At 40.4% G+C, this 20817-nt stretch overlaps 1 protein-coding gene across 2 annotated transcripts in view; it reads left to right on the top strand.

Annotated features, from left to right (window-relative positions):
• ZC3H14 (zinc finger CCCH-type containing 14) overlaps positions 1–17042 on the top strand; it is a 31370-nt gene extending 14328 nt beyond the window's left edge. For both annotated transcript variants that reach the window (XM_054971112.1, XM_054971113.1), the window contains 10 exons: positions 651–751; positions 2202–2357; positions 3105–3179; positions 4509–4668; positions 6008–6231; positions 7990–8110; positions 8727–8863; positions 9825–9919; positions 11014–11120; positions 11493–17042. In XM_054971112.1, the coding sequence (XP_054827087.1) occupies positions 651–751; positions 2202–2357; positions 3105–3179; positions 4509–4668; positions 6008–6231; positions 7990–8110; positions 8727–8863; positions 9825–9919; positions 11014–11120; positions 11493–11499 (1183 nt within the window). In that variant the 3' untranslated portion in view covers positions 11500–17042. The remainder of the gene's footprint in view (positions 1–650; positions 752–2201; positions 2358–3104; positions 3180–4508; positions 4669–6007; positions 6232–7989; positions 8111–8726; positions 8864–9824; positions 9920–11013; positions 11121–11492) is intronic.
• Positions 17043–20817: the final 3775 nt, after the last annotated feature.

The raw sequence follows: 20817 nt of genomic DNA, 5'->3' as shown, positions 1-20817 counted from the left end.
ACTGAACTGGAACATGGTACCTTTCTATGGAGATTTTCCCAAATTGTACATGAATGCAAGATGATATAGTGCAGGATGAAATTACGTCATAGAACTTATCTAGGAAAATATATTAGAGGTATTCTTTGGATTTATGTGATGCCATTTGATTACTGAATGTATGATTTTGACAATAGATTATTGCTTGCTTTGCTCTTAATGGATGGACAAAACCGTCTCAGCCTAACTTTGCTGTTCTCTGGATGCTTTCACATTCGAAGTTGGTTTAGTCATTGAGGTCACATGAAAGGTTTGGAGGGGTTTATAATAGTACACCCATAACTGTTCTCCATTGCCACCAGAGCAGAGGTCAGATTTTTGAAGTTGCTGGGGTGTTCAGCGCATGTTAGGGTTATTTTGCAGAGCTGTCCAGTGTCTGGATCTCCCCACGAGGTGAATACAAGAATCTTCATACAGAGAACAGTTAAGTGGTTCAGTTTATAGACATTTTGATCCACAGAGTAGAACAGACAGTGGGGGAGTTTGCTGATCAGAGAGTGTCACCCAAAACCCGTGAAACAAGGCAATAGACTCTATGCTTTATGTTACAAAAGAAAAGAGGAATATCTGTAATGATTATACCATTAATTGCCTCGCCTGTATCTTTCTAGACCTTCACTGCCACCTTCCAAACAAGCCAATAAGAATTTAATATTGAAAGCAATATCTGAAGCTCAGGAATCAGTAACAAAGACAACCAATTATGCTACAGGTAATTAAGTTTGACAGCAACACACGATCTCCAAGTCTAGTTCAGTAAGTCCAAGTGAATCTTCATTTCTGCAGAAAGAAAGAAAATTACGTTGTTGGACTATCGTATTGTAGATCATATTTAACTTCAACAATGCAAACAGAAGTTTGCTTTTCTGGCATCCAGCAGTATTGCAAAAAAGGCAGAAACCCCGCTTGCCAGGGGAAAGCCCCTTAACTCCACTTAAGGGGACATATAGAATTAAGCTGGTTTAACAGTCCTCCTCTTTTTCCCAGGCAATCTGGGAAACTGTAGAGTATCAGAGAGATGCCCAATAGAGAATTCCCTGCAGTTTTCAAGGCTTTTTGAGGAAAGCCATGATAGTTTGTAGTGCAGATTGACCCTTAGTAATATAAAATATTTATAATAACAGTAGGCTTATATACTGGATAGATTAGTGCCACAGTCAGAGCAGTGAACAAATTCAGTGTTGTTATTAGCCCCACAATACAGCTGGAGAGCTGGGACTGAGGAGTGGCTTACCCAAGGCTACCTGCAGAGTTCACGGCACTAGTGAGTCAAACCTGGCTCAGAACCCAGCCACTTAAACACTATGCTATCCCATCTCTTCCAACCAGAGGCTCTTAGAACAGCTTCACATTTAAAAGAACAATATCAAAACAGGAAAAAACAATTCACAAAGCTCTAAAAAAGAAAATTACAACCACAAATTCTAAACTTGATGGGGCTGTGTTCATCATAACCTTATTTTCTTATGGAGACCATAATTCCCATCTTCACTGCAGTCCCACACATTAACCCTCATGGCATTCATCAGTCAGACATGGATTGAATAGAGACTGTGGTTGGTTATCTCGTTACCAGAAGTAACTGCCTTCAGGCATTCCATTCAGATTCAGCAATGGAGGGAAGGGGTCACACCCAGCCTGGATTGCGCACTCCACCTCTTTCATGACTTTTGCAACTGATTTACATTTACATGGCCCTCACTCCCTGCACCCTCTCCCCCCTTCCCTCACCACCTATATATCTCTGGCCAGTTTCTTCATACCCTCCATGCATCTGATGAAGAGAGCTGTGGTTCTCAAAAGCTTATGCTACAATAAAGTTGGTTAGTCTTAAAGGTGCTACTGGACTGTACTGCATGGCATTCCTGTGGTCCGTTGACCAAGGGGACCACAGTTTTCAGGAGTCATAGAAGGCTGCAGCCGAAGAGGGAAGGCAGGGAAGGCCTTGTTTATGTAAGTGCAGCTCTGCTTGCACTGCACAGGATCTAAGCCCTGTGTTTGGCTGTGAAAACGGAATAGTTAATCTGAAAGCGAAACTCTCTTTGATCAGAAAGTGCTATTATTTAGGCCCGTTTTAACAGGATTTTGGGTCACATAATTTCTTAGCAATAAAGCTCAAGTGAACATTGCTTTAACTTACTTGACTGTTTGTTTGTGGAAAGTCCCACCAAAGCAGACAGTTCCCGTGGCTCCCAGAACACGGACTTCCCATGACGAAGCCCTCCTCGAAATGATGAACACCCAGAACCGGCCGTCCAGAGTGGAAACACAGATACAGGAAGGCGAGCCAAAGGACCAGGCATTGGGGAGAGTTCCAGGTAATGCTGAGAATGCCACTCTGTTACCGTACAAAAGGAAACACTTTTCTGCTCCCAGGCGGCTGATTGATTCCAGCCGGCTGGTGGACTTTGCAATAGAGCCTGTTCAGCATTTCTTGCTGGGTAGAAATCTCAACTCACAAAAGAGTCTCAGGTTCTTGCATACCCTTTGCTATGGGCAGAAACTAACATTTAATCCATGTTTGTTTAGATGCCCCGTCTGTCTGCCAATTCCCCTTCCTGTTTAAAACATGAAAATTCATACCAAAATTTGAACAGATCATTCTGCAAAGAACAATTGTGGTAAATTGCCCTTTCCTTTTGCCCTGATCCATTCACAGGAATTAGAGGCAAGAGTGGGGCTTTTGCTGGATCAAGAGATGATGCTCTTCATGAAGGAAGAGTACCTGTTGATGTGAAAAACAGGAGTCTCCTTGATCTCATGAGATAAAACCAGCTGTTACGGTGAGGGAGAGAAGAAAGGAATTATGCAAGCCTGAAGCCTGCTTCTAGTCTCCCATTAGGCAGAGTCCAGAAGTGCCATGTTGTCCAGACAGGCTCATAGGGTGAGAGAAATCCACAGACTTTATAGGAATCAGCTGAAATGAATTGCAGCGGGAGAGAATTTGTCATATGGAAAGAACAGCACCTTTGAAGGACAGAGTTGAGCGATGCTTTTCCTGACACTTGTCTCGATTTGATTTGAACCAGCAGTCCTAAGCTTTTTTCATTCCATGTTTATTTTAGGAACCCAACAAAGGCAGCTGTTCTCCCGCCTCCAAATTGAACCAAGCATCGAAGCAATGTTGCAAAAGACCCCAGGTTAGCCGGAGTTCTTTTTTTAAAAGTTTGTCAAGTGTTCCAGTCCTGTCTCAGTTCTCAGTATATTTTGGGCATAAAATAGAATATGTAAATGATAAAGGGCTAAAAGCCCAGTATCACATATTTTCTGTATTACTCCCCTCCACACACACTTTCTTCTGTATGTTTTTGTTGGAGAAACGGGATTTGACTTCTGGGAAGCCTGTGCTTCCATCTGTTGCTTTGAGCTCCAAAAAAAGGGCCAGAGTGGATCTGCCCTGAATGTATCTACTTCTGATGCTGACACTGTCTTTGTAAGGACAAAAGAAGTATAAAACTACTTTATTTCAATAATAATGATAATGATAATAATAATAGATTTATATACCGCCCTTCAGGGCAACTAAATGCCTACTCAGAGAAATTTACAAAGTATGTTATTATCCCCACAACAAACACCCTGTGAGGTGGGTGGGGCTGAAAGAGCTCCTAGAAGTGACTGATCCAAGGTCACCCAGCTGGCTTCAAGTGGAGGAGTGGGGAATCAAACCGGGTTCTCCAGATTGGAGTCCTGCACTCTTAACCACTAGATGCAAACTAGGTGCACCATCCTATGGAACACAATTAATTGAGTGGTCTGATTAATGGAGAAGTTCAGAATAATATCTGTTGTACCTTAAAAAAAGCCCGCTTGGAATTCCTCTGTGCAAGTTTTCCTTCAATGGCTTGCTAGGTCAAGCTGACATGCTCTTGTACATGCACTTTTCATTTCAGTGGGGAAATTTCTGGCGCTATATTGGAGCTATTAGTATGGATGGCATTATAAAAACATCTTGGTTCAAGCAGTGCGGTTTTAAAATATGTATTTCTAAACAAATTTTTTTGGTGATGAACACTTTTCTAGAATAACTTTTACTGCTATGCTTCAAGTAACTCTTTGGGGTTTAGCTATCCTGTGGGCACTCTCCTCTTTTTTCCCCTCCTAATGCCACTCTTGTCTGTGCTACCTACTTTTGCCAGCTTGGAACTGGCAAAACGGCTTCAAGCACCAAAATACTTTTTGTGGGGAATGAGGCACAACACTCTAGTAGCTGTGTGCCTGGCTCCTGCACACTCTCTCTGTGAATTAAAAAATGATGGCTCCAAGACCAGGAGAGAGAGTGTGTGTGAGAGGTGCATGTGCAGCCATACTAGAGCAAGGTCATCTTAAACTCCGTGCAGCTACTTCTTTAGCTCTGTCCCTTCCCAGTTGCCACTTTGATGCAAACTGTCTTACCATCATTGTCTTCATGCTTATCCCTGTTTTCTGATTGCACCAAAGTGATTTTTTATGTTTCCACCCTTTCCTAGATTATTATGACTTGGAATCAATGGTCCACACAGACACCAGATCATTTATCCTGAAGAAGCCGAAGCTGGCTGAGGAGGTTGTGGTGCCACAGAACCTGGAAGTGGGGAAGAGAACTGCAGAGGCCTTACAGACACTTTCAGGACGACTTATACAGACACGGTAAAAAGTGTCTTCTAGGAATTCAGGCTCTAAGCTTTAGCACAGTGCGGTTTTTGAAGATCACAGAGCCAAGCAGATACACAAATAATGAGTTTTGGTCTCAATTGTAGCCTAGGGAAATATGACCTCTTGCACTCTTACGGTTTTTTTGGCGTAGACAGTTTGGTGTAGTGGGTAGGAGCGGTAGGACTCTAATCTGGAGAACCAGGTTTGATTCCCATTCCTCCACTTGAAGCCAGCTGGGTGACCTTGGGTCAGTCACAGCTCTTCCAGAGCTCTCTCAGCCCCACCCACCTCACAGAGTACTTGTTGTGGGGATAATAATTACATACTTTGTAAACTGCTATGAGTGAATGTTAAGTTATCCTGAAGGACAGTATATAAATCGAATGTTATTATTATTGAGAATAGGGCCATTGCTCTTTTATCAAGTTTATAGTCACGGCAGATGGCATTTTTTGTTCTTCACTGATATTTTGTACTTTGATTTGTTTCACCTGCCCTCAAATGGCTCAGTAAGGCTCTTTAAGGCCATCTATTCCCAAGCTGCATGCTGTGATAGAATTTCTCTAATGTTGTTTTTAAAAAATCTAATTTAGTTAAGGGTTTCTGAGAAACCAAAGCCCTACCAGAGCCAGTTTGGTGTAGTAGTTAAGAGCGCGGGACTCTCATATGGAGAGCCGGGTTTGATTCCCCACGCCTCCACTTGAAGCCAGCTGGGTGACCTTGGGCTAGTCACGGCTCTCTGGAGCTCTCTCAGCCCCTCCCACCTCACAGGGTGGGGATAATAATGACATACTTTGTAAACCGCTCTGAGTGGGCATTAAGTTGTCCTGAAGGGCGGTATATAAATTGAACGTTGTTGTTGTTGTTGTTGTTACTACCCCAAAGCAGCTGGGATCCGTTAACTGTGCCCCATCTCTGCAACTAGTTGTCAGAGAGTCATTTCTGATACAGGAAGGCAACAGGATTTCGAACCCGCAGAAGCTGGCTCTTGAATCTCTTCATAAGTTACTGCTGTGGGCTTGTCTCTGCCCATCCAGGAGGCACACTCACTACAATAGGAGGGGAACTTTTTAGTGCAATTTTGGGATGCAAGTGTGACATGGGCTTGGGGTGTGTGTGTCCCTCAGCCGTCAATAGTTTGGTGGGGGGGAAGTGGTTTAGGCTGTAAGGAGTGGTAAAGCTCTGTCATTAAAAACAACAGCCCAGCTTCTTGTAAATGAAATGTCTCCCTGTGGTGAATTGTGCTTGGTTGTGTGGCTATGTTGATGTCAGTGACTGGTCTTTATTCTGATCTCTCTTTCAGTAGCTTTGATACTTCTTACATCTTTTGTAGAGAGCAGCTTGTTCAGCCTGAAAAGCCAGCCAGTCCCAAGTTCATAGTCACCTTGGATGGCGTGCCCAGCCCTCCCGGGTACTTATCGGATCAAGAGGAGGAGGAAATGAGCCTTATGGAAGGAGTCAGACCAGTCCCCCCCAAAGCTTCAGCCAGGAAGGGCTTGAGAAGCCTCCGAGCGCAGCAGATGCACATTATCTCCCGACAGCTGGAGAGCACTGATGGTAACCACCACAACCGCAGTGGATAAGCATCTTTTGGGTAGCTCAATTGGGAAGCCTCTTTGTTGGTCTTGCTTTCTTTGGCCCACCCAAGCTAAACAGGAAGTAGGAGCACAGTGACTAAATTACAAACCACGCTTCCAGTCTGATAGAAAGAAAGATGGGTCAGTCTTTCTTTCTACTGGATATCTTGCCACAGTTAACTTTAAAGCAGTCGGTACATTTTGTTGGCTTTGAGTGGTGATTTTCACACTGTGTTCCAAGGACCCCTGGCCTTTGTTGTTGTTGATGCACAGACTTTCCTGAGATACAGAGTGCTGGGCGTGGGGTGGGGTGGGAGTGTTGGCTGTGTTTAAGGGTACATTCTCAGTTGATTTGCTGCAGTACTGGTGTCCAGAGATCTGCCTGTGCTCTTTTGGCCCAGAATATTGTGCAAGGTACAGAAGCTAAACGGCAGAACCTGAGGTAAGGAGAGAGTCAAACAGTTCAGCATGAGGATTCTTCCAGCATAGAAAGCTTGAAAATCTTCTGGTTGAGATATTTAATTTTATTTCTCCATTTCATTTTCATTGCTTCTCCTGTGAGAAAATGAAACCGGTTTGTATTTCCCCCTCCTGAATTACTGTCATGTGGTTAATGCTGCCTGTTCTGTTACTGTCCCCGAAGAAGCTGGATTATGTCAATCTCCTTAATCCTGGGTTGCTATGGACAATGAAGTGATTTACTTACAAATTATTTTACCATATTTATTGTCTGTCTCACAGCCACTGCAGTTCTTAAGGTGGTTTAAGATAAAATAAAAACAGTTTATATTTAAAACTGTTGTAGTTGTGGTAGCAGCAGTAGGGGCACCACACTGTGTGTGTGATCTTCTCCCCGGCACTCTCCATGTTGTGGCTTCTGCTTCACATGGCCTGTTTTGAGGTTGGGCAGATGTTCCACCACTGCCCATCTAGTCTGACTTCCAGTTTGACAGTACTTCCCTAATCTCAGCCTGATTAATTTTGTGATGTTCTTTTATGGGTTTCTTTACAGGCAAAAGCTTGTTTTTTCTCCCAGTAAAAGCAGCAGTTAGGTGGAATTGTTTTAGAGATCAGGGTAGTGTAAAATAACAATGATCTTTAGGTGGGTAGCCATGTTGGTCTGCAGTAGAACATCAGGATTTTAGTCCAGTGGCACCTTAAGAGACCAACAAGATTTTCGGAGTGTAAGCTTTCAAGAGTCAGGTCTCCCTTCTGAAGAGCTGGACTAAGATGTCACTGGACTAAAATAACAGTGACTGATAATCTTTGACAAAGCATAAGACAGCATTTTAATAAAGGTGGATTGAAACAATATCAGATACACAATTATGCAGATTGAGGTGGCTCCTGTATGTGACAGATTTCGGGCAACATAAAGGGGTGAAAAATGGCCAATTATTTAATATTTCGTCAGCATTGGGTATTTTTACTTGGGTGCCAAAATGTTTTGGGCCAGATGAGCTTTGAATGCTGTTTAGGAAATGATGTAAGAGTGTTATAATGGGGGAAGGAGAGGTTAAGCTTTCCATGGTGCACCCTCTAATTATTCAGAATCTAACAGCGACGAGAGTTATTGCATCTTTCTACGTATTGTTCTCTTTGAAGGATTCCCATTTATGCTAGTTCATGGTTTCAGTTTGTCTAAATAAGCTTAATAATATAAACATCCTTGCATGTGAATAGTGAGACACAGGATTCATCTTGGATGCTGAAAGATGCTTCTGGTTTCTTCCCACAGTAGAGATGGAGGAGTTGGCTATCTTACAGAAAGCAGAGAAAGTCCCCGAGCGCTGCAAGTACTGGCCTGCCTGCAAAAATGGAGATGAATGTGCCTTCCATCACCCCACACTACCATGCAAGTAAGTGCCGAAAAACTTCTCAGTGCTAGTTGATGGAGTTTGCCCTCCCAGCCTCCAGCAAAGGCATGTGCAGTAATTCATATAGGATGCAACTGGAGTTAGTTCAGTTCTGCCCTTGGCATAGGCGCTGGGGGAAAGCCTCTGGCATTGGGAAGCTTCTCTAGCTAAGGAGAAGGCAGTGCTGTCCTGGACCCCCAACTGTGAGAGGAGTGGGGGCACTAGACTCATTATGTGGATGTCTCAAAATTAAATCACCTTTTCCCTAATCCATTATGAATTGGATGGGCTCCTTTGCACACCTGCTGATCCCATTGGGCACCCCAGGAAGGAAACCTCAAAATGGGTCTGAAAAAAGTAGATCCCTGTCTGTTTGGTGATTTTTTAGAGTTGGGCACTACTTCTGTTCCCTAAATGTTTATTTGTTATTTAAATAAAACATTTAGAGCCATGATTTGAACTGGGGTCCTGCCTTAAGCATGAAGAATGATAGCCTTAGAGTATGAATGTTAGAAGAGCTGTATTTGATAGCAGGAATGAGGGAGGGAACAGGTATTTGACATAGCCTTATCGTAACAAGTTCATTCTGCAAATAGCGCATGCATTCTTTAAATTTCAGAGTTTTTCCCAGTTGCAAATTTGCTGACAAGTGCTTATTCATCCATCCAAACTGCAAATATGATGCCAAGTGCAGTAAGCCAGACTGTCCTTACACCCATGCTAGCCGACGGACTCCATTGCCACCTTCAAAACCAGGTAAAGGCACCTTCCATTCCAGGCTTGCTAGGGTAGGTGTGGTTGTGGTCCAAGGGTGCTACCCAGAATGTGATCCTCTGGACCCAAAGACAGACAGCTGGCACCTTCTTCTCTCTGCCTTGGTGGCAGGAGGGCCTGACCAAGTTGTCACTTTTGAGTCATGGTGGAAAATACAGCAAAGCAATACAACACTTTGCCAAAAAGCAACAGAAGCCCACATCTACGAATCACAGTATCAGAAGCACACAGCACTCTTCAGCAGCTCTTTAAAAAAACAACAACGCATCAAACAAAATACTCTAAGCCAAGAGCTCAGCAAGGGGAAAATGCACAGAGGAGAGTTAAGCACGGTTGTTGGTACTTGCAAACATTGCAGTGTCTGCTGCATTTCTCATATTGTGAAATGCCTTGGTTGCAACTTCTTCGTGGTTGTTGAGCCAAGTTTGGCTAATGCATCTGGCCTAGCATGATTGAGCGGGGACAAGGAGGACAGATCCAAAGCTTTCTTTTATTTGCCAAGTATTGGCAGCAGATTGGAGTGGGCAGAGATATGGAGGGACCTCACTTTGCTCACCAGCATAATGCTGTATTGCCATGCTGCAGGCTAGGCCTGGCAGTTTCTATGTCATCCTTCAGAGGTGGTCCAGTTCTCACACAGCATGATTTGAACCACTTTTTCTTATTTCACATTCCCTGAAATTTGGCGGGAAGCTGAATTTTGATTGAAGGTGACAGGCTTTTGTGCCTTTCTGAAGGAGAAAGTTGTGGGATTCCTTCCTCCAGTAGAAGATTGCTGACTGAATGGAAGAGTACCATTAGATTCAACCCTTGTTTTCTAGGAATTACAGCAACCTATAACTAACATGGAACATTTGTTTGGAATAACCGAGTTTCTTTAAGCAAACATTCATTTTTATGCCTGGCATAGATTTAACTTGGTTTTCCTTAATTGGTGTCACAGCACCCCCTCCAGTACCACCAGCATCTTCCACCAGCCAGCTTTGCCGATTTTTTCCTGCATGTAAGAAAATGGAATGTCCCTTCTATCATCCAAAAGTAAGCATCGTATTTTAGATTTCTTCTATGTGGAGATTCTGAATAGTCTCTGTCACTGACTAGTGCCCCATACTTAATATAAGTGAATTCATGAATTCTGGCTTCTAGACATTTCATTCTGGTGTTCAGGAATTTGCCCAACATCTCCCCAATTACATATTTTGGAGTATCTTGAATTGTATTGTGCTTTGGAGTATATAGCAGGGGACATATGGGGAGGGAGGGAGGGAGGGAGGGAGGGGGAGAGAGAGGATGGTGGGAGCTGCTAATGTAGTGTAGTTTAGTAGGCCACTTTTTCTGATCGGGTGTAAATGGTAGGACTTCTGTGCCTCATAAAATTAAAGAACGGAATTAAAGATCCTTGGGCTAGCTGGCCCAAGGATCTCATCCTCAATTACACTGGAATTTAAACTGTAGCCCTAACTGTGAGTTCAAAGAAAAACAAGTCAAGGCTGGATGGAAGCCCAGATATCGAAATTGCAATTATCTAAAATGGTTAGTCTCAAGAAGTAGTCTGTTTATCAGGTTTTTTCCTGTAGGCCTGCAGGCAAGGCTATGTTGTTTTTCATTCTGTTTTTATATTACCCAATGCCTTCATTTTTTCCTGTAACGCTTTGTGCATTTCCTGCAATTCCAGATATAGCATTTTTGTACTTTCTGTATCACTATCCTGGGTTAAAGCTTCACAAATGCATACAGTGGCCTGAATTGGACCATCTCAGAGGTGATAGCACAAATATGACTTTTTATGTCACCTTGAGCACTAGGCTTTTCAGTGGAGTCAGTTTATGTATTCATTTGTCAAACTTCAAATAATCAAAGGAACAGTCCTAAGCAGGGCTACTCAGAAGCAAGTCAGTCCAGTACCCTTAGCATTGCAGTTGAAGTGATGTAACTGCTTGTGGGAAATTATAATGAAACAAGCACAAAATAAAGCCATCTATCGCAAGTTATATGTTCATGAAATGCTTCCATTTAAAAAGCAGTTTGTACTGTTGAAGGGGGACGGACACACACAGAATTGCTGTAGGATGAATTAAACTAGCTAAATCAAACTCTTTCAGTAGCATTTTCTGAATCTCCCCCCACTTCAGCACTGTCGGTTTAACACTCAGTGTACCAGAGCAGATTGCACATTCTACCATCCCTCTGTTTCTGTACCGCCACGTCATGCCTTGAAATGGACCCGAACTCAGACCAGGTAGTTTTTTTTTTATTTCATTGAATTATACTTGCTAACAAAACCATATAGCAGCAGGATCAAAATCAGTGCATTTTCTGCATTATTTGATATATCGTGCCTGATTTTTTTTGCATTGTTTCTGATTTTTGTAATCATACTCCTATATCATAGCTATAAATAAAGTAAATAAATAAAGGCACTTGACAAAAAAGGCAAGAAACTTGAATAGTTCTTAATCACATACTGAAAATGTCATTTTTCACAGGTTTACTTTACCTAGATTTGAAGTATTTAGGATTTGGTGGTTGTTAATGTAGAATGATAATTGTCTCATTATGTTTATGGGGAGACAAAATTTACTGACTGTGTCTATTTTTTTTTCACCCCCAGTGAATAATTTTCACACAACCCATTACATTTTCACTGTTGGAAAGACAACCATTGATGGAACCAAGATGCTGTAAAAGTTACATCACATATGCCAAGCCTTGAATATATATTGTTTCATAAAATGAAGTTGATTGTATACTTGAAACATGTACTTTACAAAACTTGTATATTTAATAACTGATTTTACATATTTCTAATTGTAAAGCGATGTCTGTGTAGGGAAGAGAATTTTGATTTAACCTTAATTAAAACATCAAGGCATGGATTTTTATCCTAACGTTGAGCTACCTTCTTTCTTGTTTTGGTCAACAACATAAAGTCCATTAGGGACCATTCAGCCCACAGCCGGAAGAGATTTCATTGTATATTTCAATGAAATTATTTGAGAAGTGGCTGATACATGCTTGTAGGGAAACATCTTCAGATGAGTATTCTCTTCGAGTTTTTCCCTATATTTCTTTCCAGAAAAAGATAAGAACGCTCCTAAAAGTATACATACTAAGTTTTGAGAGAGATCTGACATATGTGATTATGTTGCTGTTTCTAACTGAAATGGGATGGAGCATATGTAATATGCCTCTTTCTCAGCTGCAAATAAGAGATCAGACATGTTTGCGCACTTTTCCCCTGCAGACTTCCTCTACTATGGAGTTAATTTCCCTCTTCCACTCTGAATAAATCTGATATATAAAGAGAGACATCTGTTAGTATTGAAGTTAACCAAAGTTCAAGTAGTTGAGATACTTTCCTAACCTTGATTTCTCACCAGAGTTCCAGGTTCAGTAACAAACCATGGTTAAGTTGGAATGTAATTATAGTAGCATAGGTGCTGATGTAACCCTTTAAATGTATGCATAGAGGGTTGGTGGGAGAAATTTGTTCTGGGAAGAAAAGGAGCTACACAGAGGGAACATGTGATCTTTCAATACATATCTAGTCTCCTAGCTAAACTTAAAGGAGCATCTTCAGTGCAGTGAAATTGTATAGCCCGTTTTGGGAACAAAGGCGTACAAGGGGTTCTGTTGCAAACTCCTCCATTGCAATATACATTATCCCTGAAACTTTTAGTTGTCATGCTATAAACACATTGATCGTGAATCTGAAGGGCAGGGATTAGTATTCTTTTAGGACTTGGGATTTAGTTCAAAATTTGCAGTTCATGCGTTTTGAATAATGTAAGATTAAGCAGTAACATGAATGCACTTTTTTATTAAATCTTTTGTATCTTTTGGGGAACTACATTTTCACAAAAATATACAAAAGATAATATTTTGTACAAATATTTACATTAAATATCAGAAAACAAATTTAACTCCACATTTTAAAGTCAGATGTGACAAATATATTCTTGAATTCTGAAATTTAAATATACCAGGAAATCAGTTTGAAATCTTTAATTTTGCAGATAATGTACAAAGTTCAGTTCATATTTATTTTTAAAAAAACAACAAAGAAATGCAGTTTATGCAAAAAAAAAAAGGCTGAATTGATATACTTTTTAAAATAACAGACTATAGGATTGTATGATCACAAGAATTAGCTCTTTATGATGAAAACCCCAAAAGGGACACATTGGAAACCCAAGATCTTTATTACAGTATCAAATTAAGATATACCTTTGGACTAGTCTGATGTAAGGATTTTTTTTTTTTGGTTAAAGCATGGAGGCTTATCTGATAAACACTCTAGACTGAGATTAAATAGATACAGAAAGTAAATCAACAATTGCAAATCTAATGAAATCATATAGTCAAACAGACAAAGAGACTAAGGGGCATAAGAATTTTTCCTTTATTAGGAATAATAAGAAAATGTTTTCAGCAAATAGAAGTTTTTATTTTTGGATTAATAAAAGTAAGTAAGGTGGGGCTTTTGAAAACAAATGTTTCCAGTTGCAGTCTTGTTTCACTGTCTTATAGAGAAGCTTTCAAAGAGGAGGAGGCAGGTTTTTTTCCAGGGAGGATAATACAGTGTACAGACTGGCCGTTTTGCTGGGCTGTGTGGATTGTAGAGCAGTCTTGCAGTTAAGCCCCTTATGGCAGAACCTGGCTTAAGCAGCTTGCATTTACATCTGTGTCCTCTTTTCTGCCATTGCCAGCTCTCACTAGTCCGGTATGCATTCCGACTATAACGTTAGCTCTCAAAGAGAAGGGCTTGTTCAAAGCCCATCTTACACAAGCGAAGTACTATTATTCCCTGCCCCAATCTCTCTTAACCGCACAGTAGGTATCCAGTGCATGTAGTCAGCAGGGTGAGTCAGTTCAATGTGTGGTGATGTTTCTGGTAAGCATCTGGATCATATTTCTGTCCTAATGGGATTATCTGGAGATTCATATTTATATAAAAGTGCACCGAAAAAATTCATTTACCCATATTAAGACTGTATTTGAGAACCCACCTAACCAGTAGCTAGATGAAGCTTTGCATTTAACCAGCAGATTATTTAAATTACAGCAGCTGCCTCAAGTCCAAAAGGAGTGAGATGCCAGAATATTTGTAGTAAAAGAAAAACAGGCTCAGAAATGTGGAAATTATTTGATAGTGCCAATGTTTTCCAGAAATAAACAGAGAAGCAAAGTCATTCAGTCTGTGCAAGATTTCATGCATTGGGTTTTTGGATAAGAACTAAAACCAATTGCAAGATACACTGTACTCTACAATTGTGTATCTACCAATCACATATGGAGGGAAGGTAAATTCTGTTCCCCACGGATACAAACAAACATTCTGAAACTAGTCTTTATGCTAAGTACAAGTTAATTAGAGCTCCACATCAGATTCTTTTAGGCAATATTTAGTAATAGAGTATCTCTATATTTAACATTGTCTGTAACTTGCTTTCATTTGAAAAAAAAATTGTTGGCTAATGGTTGGTTAATGCTAAAGAATCTATGAAGGCAGGTGTTTCTAAAATAGCTGCTGTACCTTTTCTGCAAGCTAAAATGTATCCTCAGTAAGTGTGCCATATTTCCAGCTAGTGTATGGGGTAGAGTCAAGCTGGTCTCAGCATAAATGTGGTTACCTGAAAGCAATAGTTCTTGGGAAAGTGATGTACACCTCCCCGGCAAGGTACAAACAGTTGCCAGGGGAAGTACAAGTACTGCACAGGCTTGTTGCGAGCCTGATCCTCCTGGTCTGTGCAATGTAGAAAATTGTGTATTCCCCAGCCTGCACTATTTGTAATTGTTTGGGATCTCTTTCTAACAAACTTTCATTTCTCCCTCAGGACATCTTAAATGTCCCCCTGCCTGGTCCTCCTGTGTATTTAAGTCATAAATCAGGAACAAGTCAACATTGGTAGTGTGCTTAGAAGAGTTTCAGAATTGTATTCATGTTTGTATGTTTTGAGAACTCTTTGAAAAAGATAGTGGAAAAACTCTCGAAAGGATATTCGTTTTCTCACTGTGAAACACTGGTAGATTGTGGTTGCTCTGAAAAAAAATGGGCAGCTTCTGTCTGCCTTGAATAATACAGCTGTTGCCAGTTATGGGCTAGACAGTTCCTGGCTTCTGAAAACCAGAGTTTTGGAATGTGTACTGCTGGAGAATTTACTAGACAATTAGGACTTTTGAGGCAGCTCTGGGGAGCCTACCTGCAAAACTCTTCCATGACATGAAAAAAAAATCCCACCAAATCCTTATATGGAACAATTGGCCATAAAATCTACCTCCCTTATTTAGCATGCTACATAGTAAAAGTATTAAAATCAGTTCTTTTTCTTCATGATATCGAATACAGAAAATGCTTGGAGAGGAAAAATTAGGTATCCAAGTTAAGGGAAGTTAGTATGCAACTAAAATCATCCATAGAATACATAAACAAATGAAGCTCTACCAATATTTCTCAAACGAGGTCTGTTGTAAGGACAGAGGAAATCACTTCTTGTGCTCATCTGACAAATGTAAAATCAGTGCCCCCTCTGTTTTCTAAGAATGAGGTCAGGAACCCTCCACACCTCCAATCAAACTTTACGGTAATCTCAGTGCGCTAGCTAGACAGCACAGTTTAGTTGCAGGAAACCAGTGGTTTATCTTAGGGACTCTAATTGGTTGAACACCATCAAATATGGTAGACTTAGCATAGTTATTTTGTTATTTCTGGTTTAAAGTTTAACTGGTTTTAATTCTATTTTCTACACAAAGGCTTTCAGCATAGAGATAGCAGTTTGCATCCATAGACAGAGGCCTTGGTGGCCATCATAAATCAATCACTTACTCAGGGCACCTTCACCACTTATAGAGGCAGTTATCCATCCACCTCTTTAAAAAATCCCTATAGAAACATGACATGACTAATTATTGCCCAGTTACTAATCTGCCTTTTTGGGTAAAGTAGTTGACAGAGTGGAGGTGGATCAACTCCTAGTCTTGACTAACTCATCTTTTCTGAACCCCTTTCAGTTTGGTTTCAGGCCAGGCTAAGGGATAAAGATGGGACTGATGGCTTTTGTTGATGATCTCCATCTGAATGTAGACAAAGACCATGTCTTGTTGCTTCTGCTGGATTTATCACAATGGACCGTGCCATTTTGTCAGGACATTTAATAGATATCGGGGAGGTGTTTTGAACTGGTTTAAATGGTTTCTTATGGACTAAAGGGTTGCCATCATAGACCAGTTATCAGGGTAGGATTTGTCCTGTCCTCGGTGCAGAACTATCCCTCATAATCAATCTCCATATGAAACCTTGAGGAGCTACCCTACCTTGACTCAGCTAATCTGGCCACCCACATCCATGTCATGGTAAGATCAAGACTAGACTATTGGAATATTCTCTACATATTTCTGGCCTTGAAGACAAATTGGAGACTTTAGTTCTTATTGAATACTGCAGCTTAGTTAGTATTGGGATCTAGCCATATCATGCACATTACACCCATTCTGCAGTCACTCCACTGGCTGCCCATCAGTTAAAAGAGACTGATTATAATACAGAAAGCTCTTCATAGCCTTGGTTCTCACAGCTGCAGGCCCACTTCATCTGCTATGCTCTGCCGTGACAGATCCGCTTATCTGAGCAGGATCATCTGTGGGTGCCATCCTACAAATGGACAAGATCAGCAACATCCCATAAACATGCATTCGCTGTTGCGGTCCCAACCTTGTAGAAGGGTCTGTATGAGGTAGTCAGGAAGGCTCCCATATTTCCCTCATTGTCCAAACTATGTAAAACAATTGTTCAGGAGGGCATTTTTTATACAGATAATAGGGCTATATTATTACAAAATGGTTCAGGAAGGCACTTTTATAAAAGGAACAGGACTGTGAACTATACCAGCATGTACAGTATATATTATTTGTTTGCTATATGTATTGTCCCAACTTTCACTGCTTTTTAAAAATACTTACATAATACCATTTTCTGCATTGTTTAATTTATGTCTAATACTCTATGCTTTGTTTCAAACTGCTGTAATCCTAGTCCTGTGTTTATAAAATTGCATTGATTTACACTGGGTAATCTGCCTTGACTCAGTTAAAAAGGTGGACTGCAAATTAAGTAAATAAATAAATAGCCAGTTGTGCTTTTCAACTGAATATTGAAAATTCAGATTTTGTGGGGCTCTTTTTGCTACGAGGATTTCGGAATTTTTTTTTAGACCCTTCCCAGTTCTGTTCAGCTGGTCTCTTAGCTTGAAGTTATTAATAAGGAAGTTTCTTACTCTTCCTGGTCCGTTCCAGTCAATGGTTAAGACATAATTAGTACATGAGTCAGGGTATTTTTGAGTCATGGCCCTATAGAGTCAATAATAACCCCAAACCTAATTTTATAGGCAATGTAGTGACAATTAAAAACATTTTCTCTTAAACTTGCTTTTAAAGTGTAGCTGATATGGGTGCTGTATTTTTTGGAGGATATAAGAGAACAGAAGCTTGTTTCATGCCCTTGGAAAAGGGCTATCTGGTGTGCTAGCAAGGGAGGTGGGGAGGGCGTGGGGGTCCATTCAAAAAAGTTAATCAAAATGAAACTCTTCAGATTGCTAAAGTTTTGAGAACTGCTGGCTTATACTATTGATGTAATTAAGATGGAACATTAGAAAACCACAAGCTGGGACAGTGATGTTCTGGGCTAAAAAGGTGGCTTTCAAGCCCAGTTTTGAATGCGCTAGTTTTATAGTCTTCTACAATAAAATGTGTTATTTGGGTGCCTAATTTTAAATATAAAATATAACAGCCATCATCCATTAATGTACTATGTGACTCTTAAGTACTTGTTTGGGACTCCTCTTTTGTCTAGGTTGCTTGACTTCTAGAATAGTAGGCCATATCAACTGTCATTGTCATTTCATCTTCCAGACATTATACTTGAAAGTCTATTAGTCAAGAGGTATATAATCAAGATGTGTATAGGACTGGCTGAACCCTGGCCTGCTCATTAAGTGCCTTCTATGACACTTTGAAAAGTTGTGACAGCTTTCAAAACCAGTTTGTGATAGGACATAAGGAAAAAAATTACTTAGTTTCAGACTGGACCATATCCATATCTGTCAATGGTACTCTGTAATATGAACAGAATCTTGCGAGACTCCACATCTCGGAGGGTCTCCATACATTATTTCTTATACAACAATCTCCACATACAGCTTAAAAAAAATAGAACTTGGGAAAAGATTTGGTTTGCTTAGACCACATATAATGACAGTGAATGTTAAGCAAAGCCCACACAGCATTTTTTTGGCCATCAAGTCACAGCCAGCTTATGGCGACTCCATAAGATTTTCAAGGCAAGAGACAAACAAAGATGATTTGCCATTGCCAACCTCTGTGTAGCAACCCTGGACTTCCTTGGTGTTCTCCCATGCAAGCACTATCCAGAGCCAGCCCTGCTTAGCTTCCAAGATCTGACAATTCTGAGCTAGCTAGGTTACAAACGACAAAAAATTACAAGTACAGTAAGCATAGTAGGATTACAGATGGGTACTCAAATCAAGAAAGCATGCTGATGGCTACAATGGCAGAAGCTTGGTCTGATGCAATTATTTATTCTTTCCCTTAATTAGGATGTGTTCAGAAGAGAGACTGCTATCCATAATAAATTCAAAAACACTTTGCTGTATATGCCAGTCAATACTCATATCATGCCAATGCCACTGCTTATCAGACTCCTCATGACAGGAAAAGGGACTCCTCCTATTGGTTTCGCTGAGACTTTGGTGAAGCTTTTGCAGTGAATAGCTGAGCTGCCCTAATGTTACAGAGGGACTGTCAAGCAATGGACTCTCTGGTTTTTCTAGGCAGATGGTCCTATGGAGGAAGTGGCAGAAATGGGGCCAAGTAGACAGAAGGCCATATGATGCTGCCATATGCTGAGTTAGACCACTGGTCCATCTAGTCCTGTATCCTACTGTCTACTCTGACTGCAACAGGTCTTTAAGATTTCAAGCACAAGCCCTCCTCAGCCCTGTTATTGGAGATCCTTTTAGTGGGAAACACCAGGGGTATAAAACTTACCACCTTATCCTTGATGATAAGGATTAGGAGCAAGGAAATAAAGGTAGGAAGATGGAATAGTCTATTGGAATGAGGTGGAGAGGTCAGTGGGTGAAATCTAAAAGCCAAAGGAATCTCAGAAGAGAATGGGAAGAGAGACAAGGAGGACATTGGCCAGAGCTGCAGAGATGAGGAGAGCAGAGGTTTATACATTTGAAATAATCTGCTGCAGATCTCTTGTACAAAAATAAAGTCCATGGTTTCTAGTGGTGAGTTAGCCCATCTGACAAAATTGTTTCATTAGATTTTCACCATATGACAACTGGAAAGGTTATTGTTCATTGGGAAAGACTCTGAATTAACTTGCCCTTCTGTGGGCTGTTGGTCTTATTACTAATCTAGAAGCTGATGGCTGTTGGTCTCTGCAGCTTTTGCTACTCCATCCCCCCCCCACACACACAGCCCCCCAGCGTTGCTGTGCTTTTGATAAGCCATGTTACTTCCATTTTAGATCATAAACTTCAGACCATCATTTATGTGTATAGAATGAACAAAAAAAATTAACGGCATGAAGCAATGGTTCACAGAAAATAATGCAAAATATCATTTAACTGCTGATCTAAATCTTTCCAGAAGAAAGTTTGCAAATAAAGGAGTGCATTTGGCATTGGTCCGAATGGGATAGACAAATGAAAACAAATTGCATCTGCCATCCACCCTTTTATAACCAAACAGTTCATTACACATGCTGTTATTTGGTGACGGGGAAAAAATTCTGACATCCTATGGAATCACATTAGCTGAAAAAACAGTCTATACTGTTCAGATGTGTTGCAGAGTACAGACAGTCGTACACTAAAGAAGAATTGTAGGGAACTCTCAAGATAGTTTAATGTAGATTTAATAATCCCCGAATGCATATAAATTACTTGGCTGTACTTTCAATCAGTATGGCTACAATGATAAAAAGCTGTCTTTCTCCCATTCTTTGAAAGCATTCTATTGGGTGAATTTGGCATTCTAATTTAGGTAAGTGATTTTTTCAGTGCAAAGCCAAGTGGTGGTCATGGTGCATAATATGGATTCTGCATGTCTGAACTGGCTCTAAGATCATGATCAGGTGAGTAAGTTTAAAAACTTTTCAACTAGTTAACCATTTGTAGAAAAAATGAATTTGCAAAATACATGTGAATACAAGTGCTGCTGTGAAAATAAAATTAACAAGTTCTATTGCTATGCAATTATGTGTTTGTCTCTGGTGATGACCCAAAGCTTCATCAAGTTACAAATACTAAAAAAGATCAAACTAGTCTGCTTTTCCAGCACAGCTCTGCAAGCAAACACAGCCATTTCTCTTCCATTGAGAACACATTCACAAGGCAAAAACTGGAGTTAGACTTTTAGGTTGTGGGCAAGGCACTCACAATGTGAGCAAAATCAGAATCTGCTCACAAGAATTAGTTTAATGCTGATGTGGAATAATAACACTAAATTAGTGTTGAAGAACTGGTTCATGCATGTCAACTAGCATTCACCAGACATGATTACAACCCAGGCCTTAAAAAAAATAGAATTCTGCAAGTCCTAGGAACAAACTTCATTCTTGGGATTTTGTTTGCTTGTTTTTGGTGAATTAGACAAATCTTTTGCTGGACCAGTTAGATATTTTCTATTTTATTTACTTTACCCTTTAAAAAAACCCTATTGTTTAAGAGTAGTAATAAAATAAGGAGGTTTCTGTTTTAGTGAAAATCAGTCCCCATTACCTAAAGAAAACATTCATGCTGAAAGTAAACACATTGTACAGCACTAGGTCAGAAATAATGTCTCTTGATTACATATCCAGGATCTTATTGGGAAACTGTACACCCAGCTAAAACTCACTTCCGCTTTTC

The sequence above is a fragment of the Eublepharis macularius genome, chromosome 2, assembly GCF_028583425.1.
Source record: "Eublepharis macularius isolate TG4126 chromosome 2, MPM_Emac_v1.0, whole genome shotgun sequence".
NCBI classification, from domain to species: domain Eukaryota; kingdom Metazoa; phylum Chordata; class Lepidosauria; order Squamata; family Eublepharidae; genus Eublepharis; species Eublepharis macularius.
This window is presented reverse-complemented; position numbering and strand designations above follow the sequence as displayed.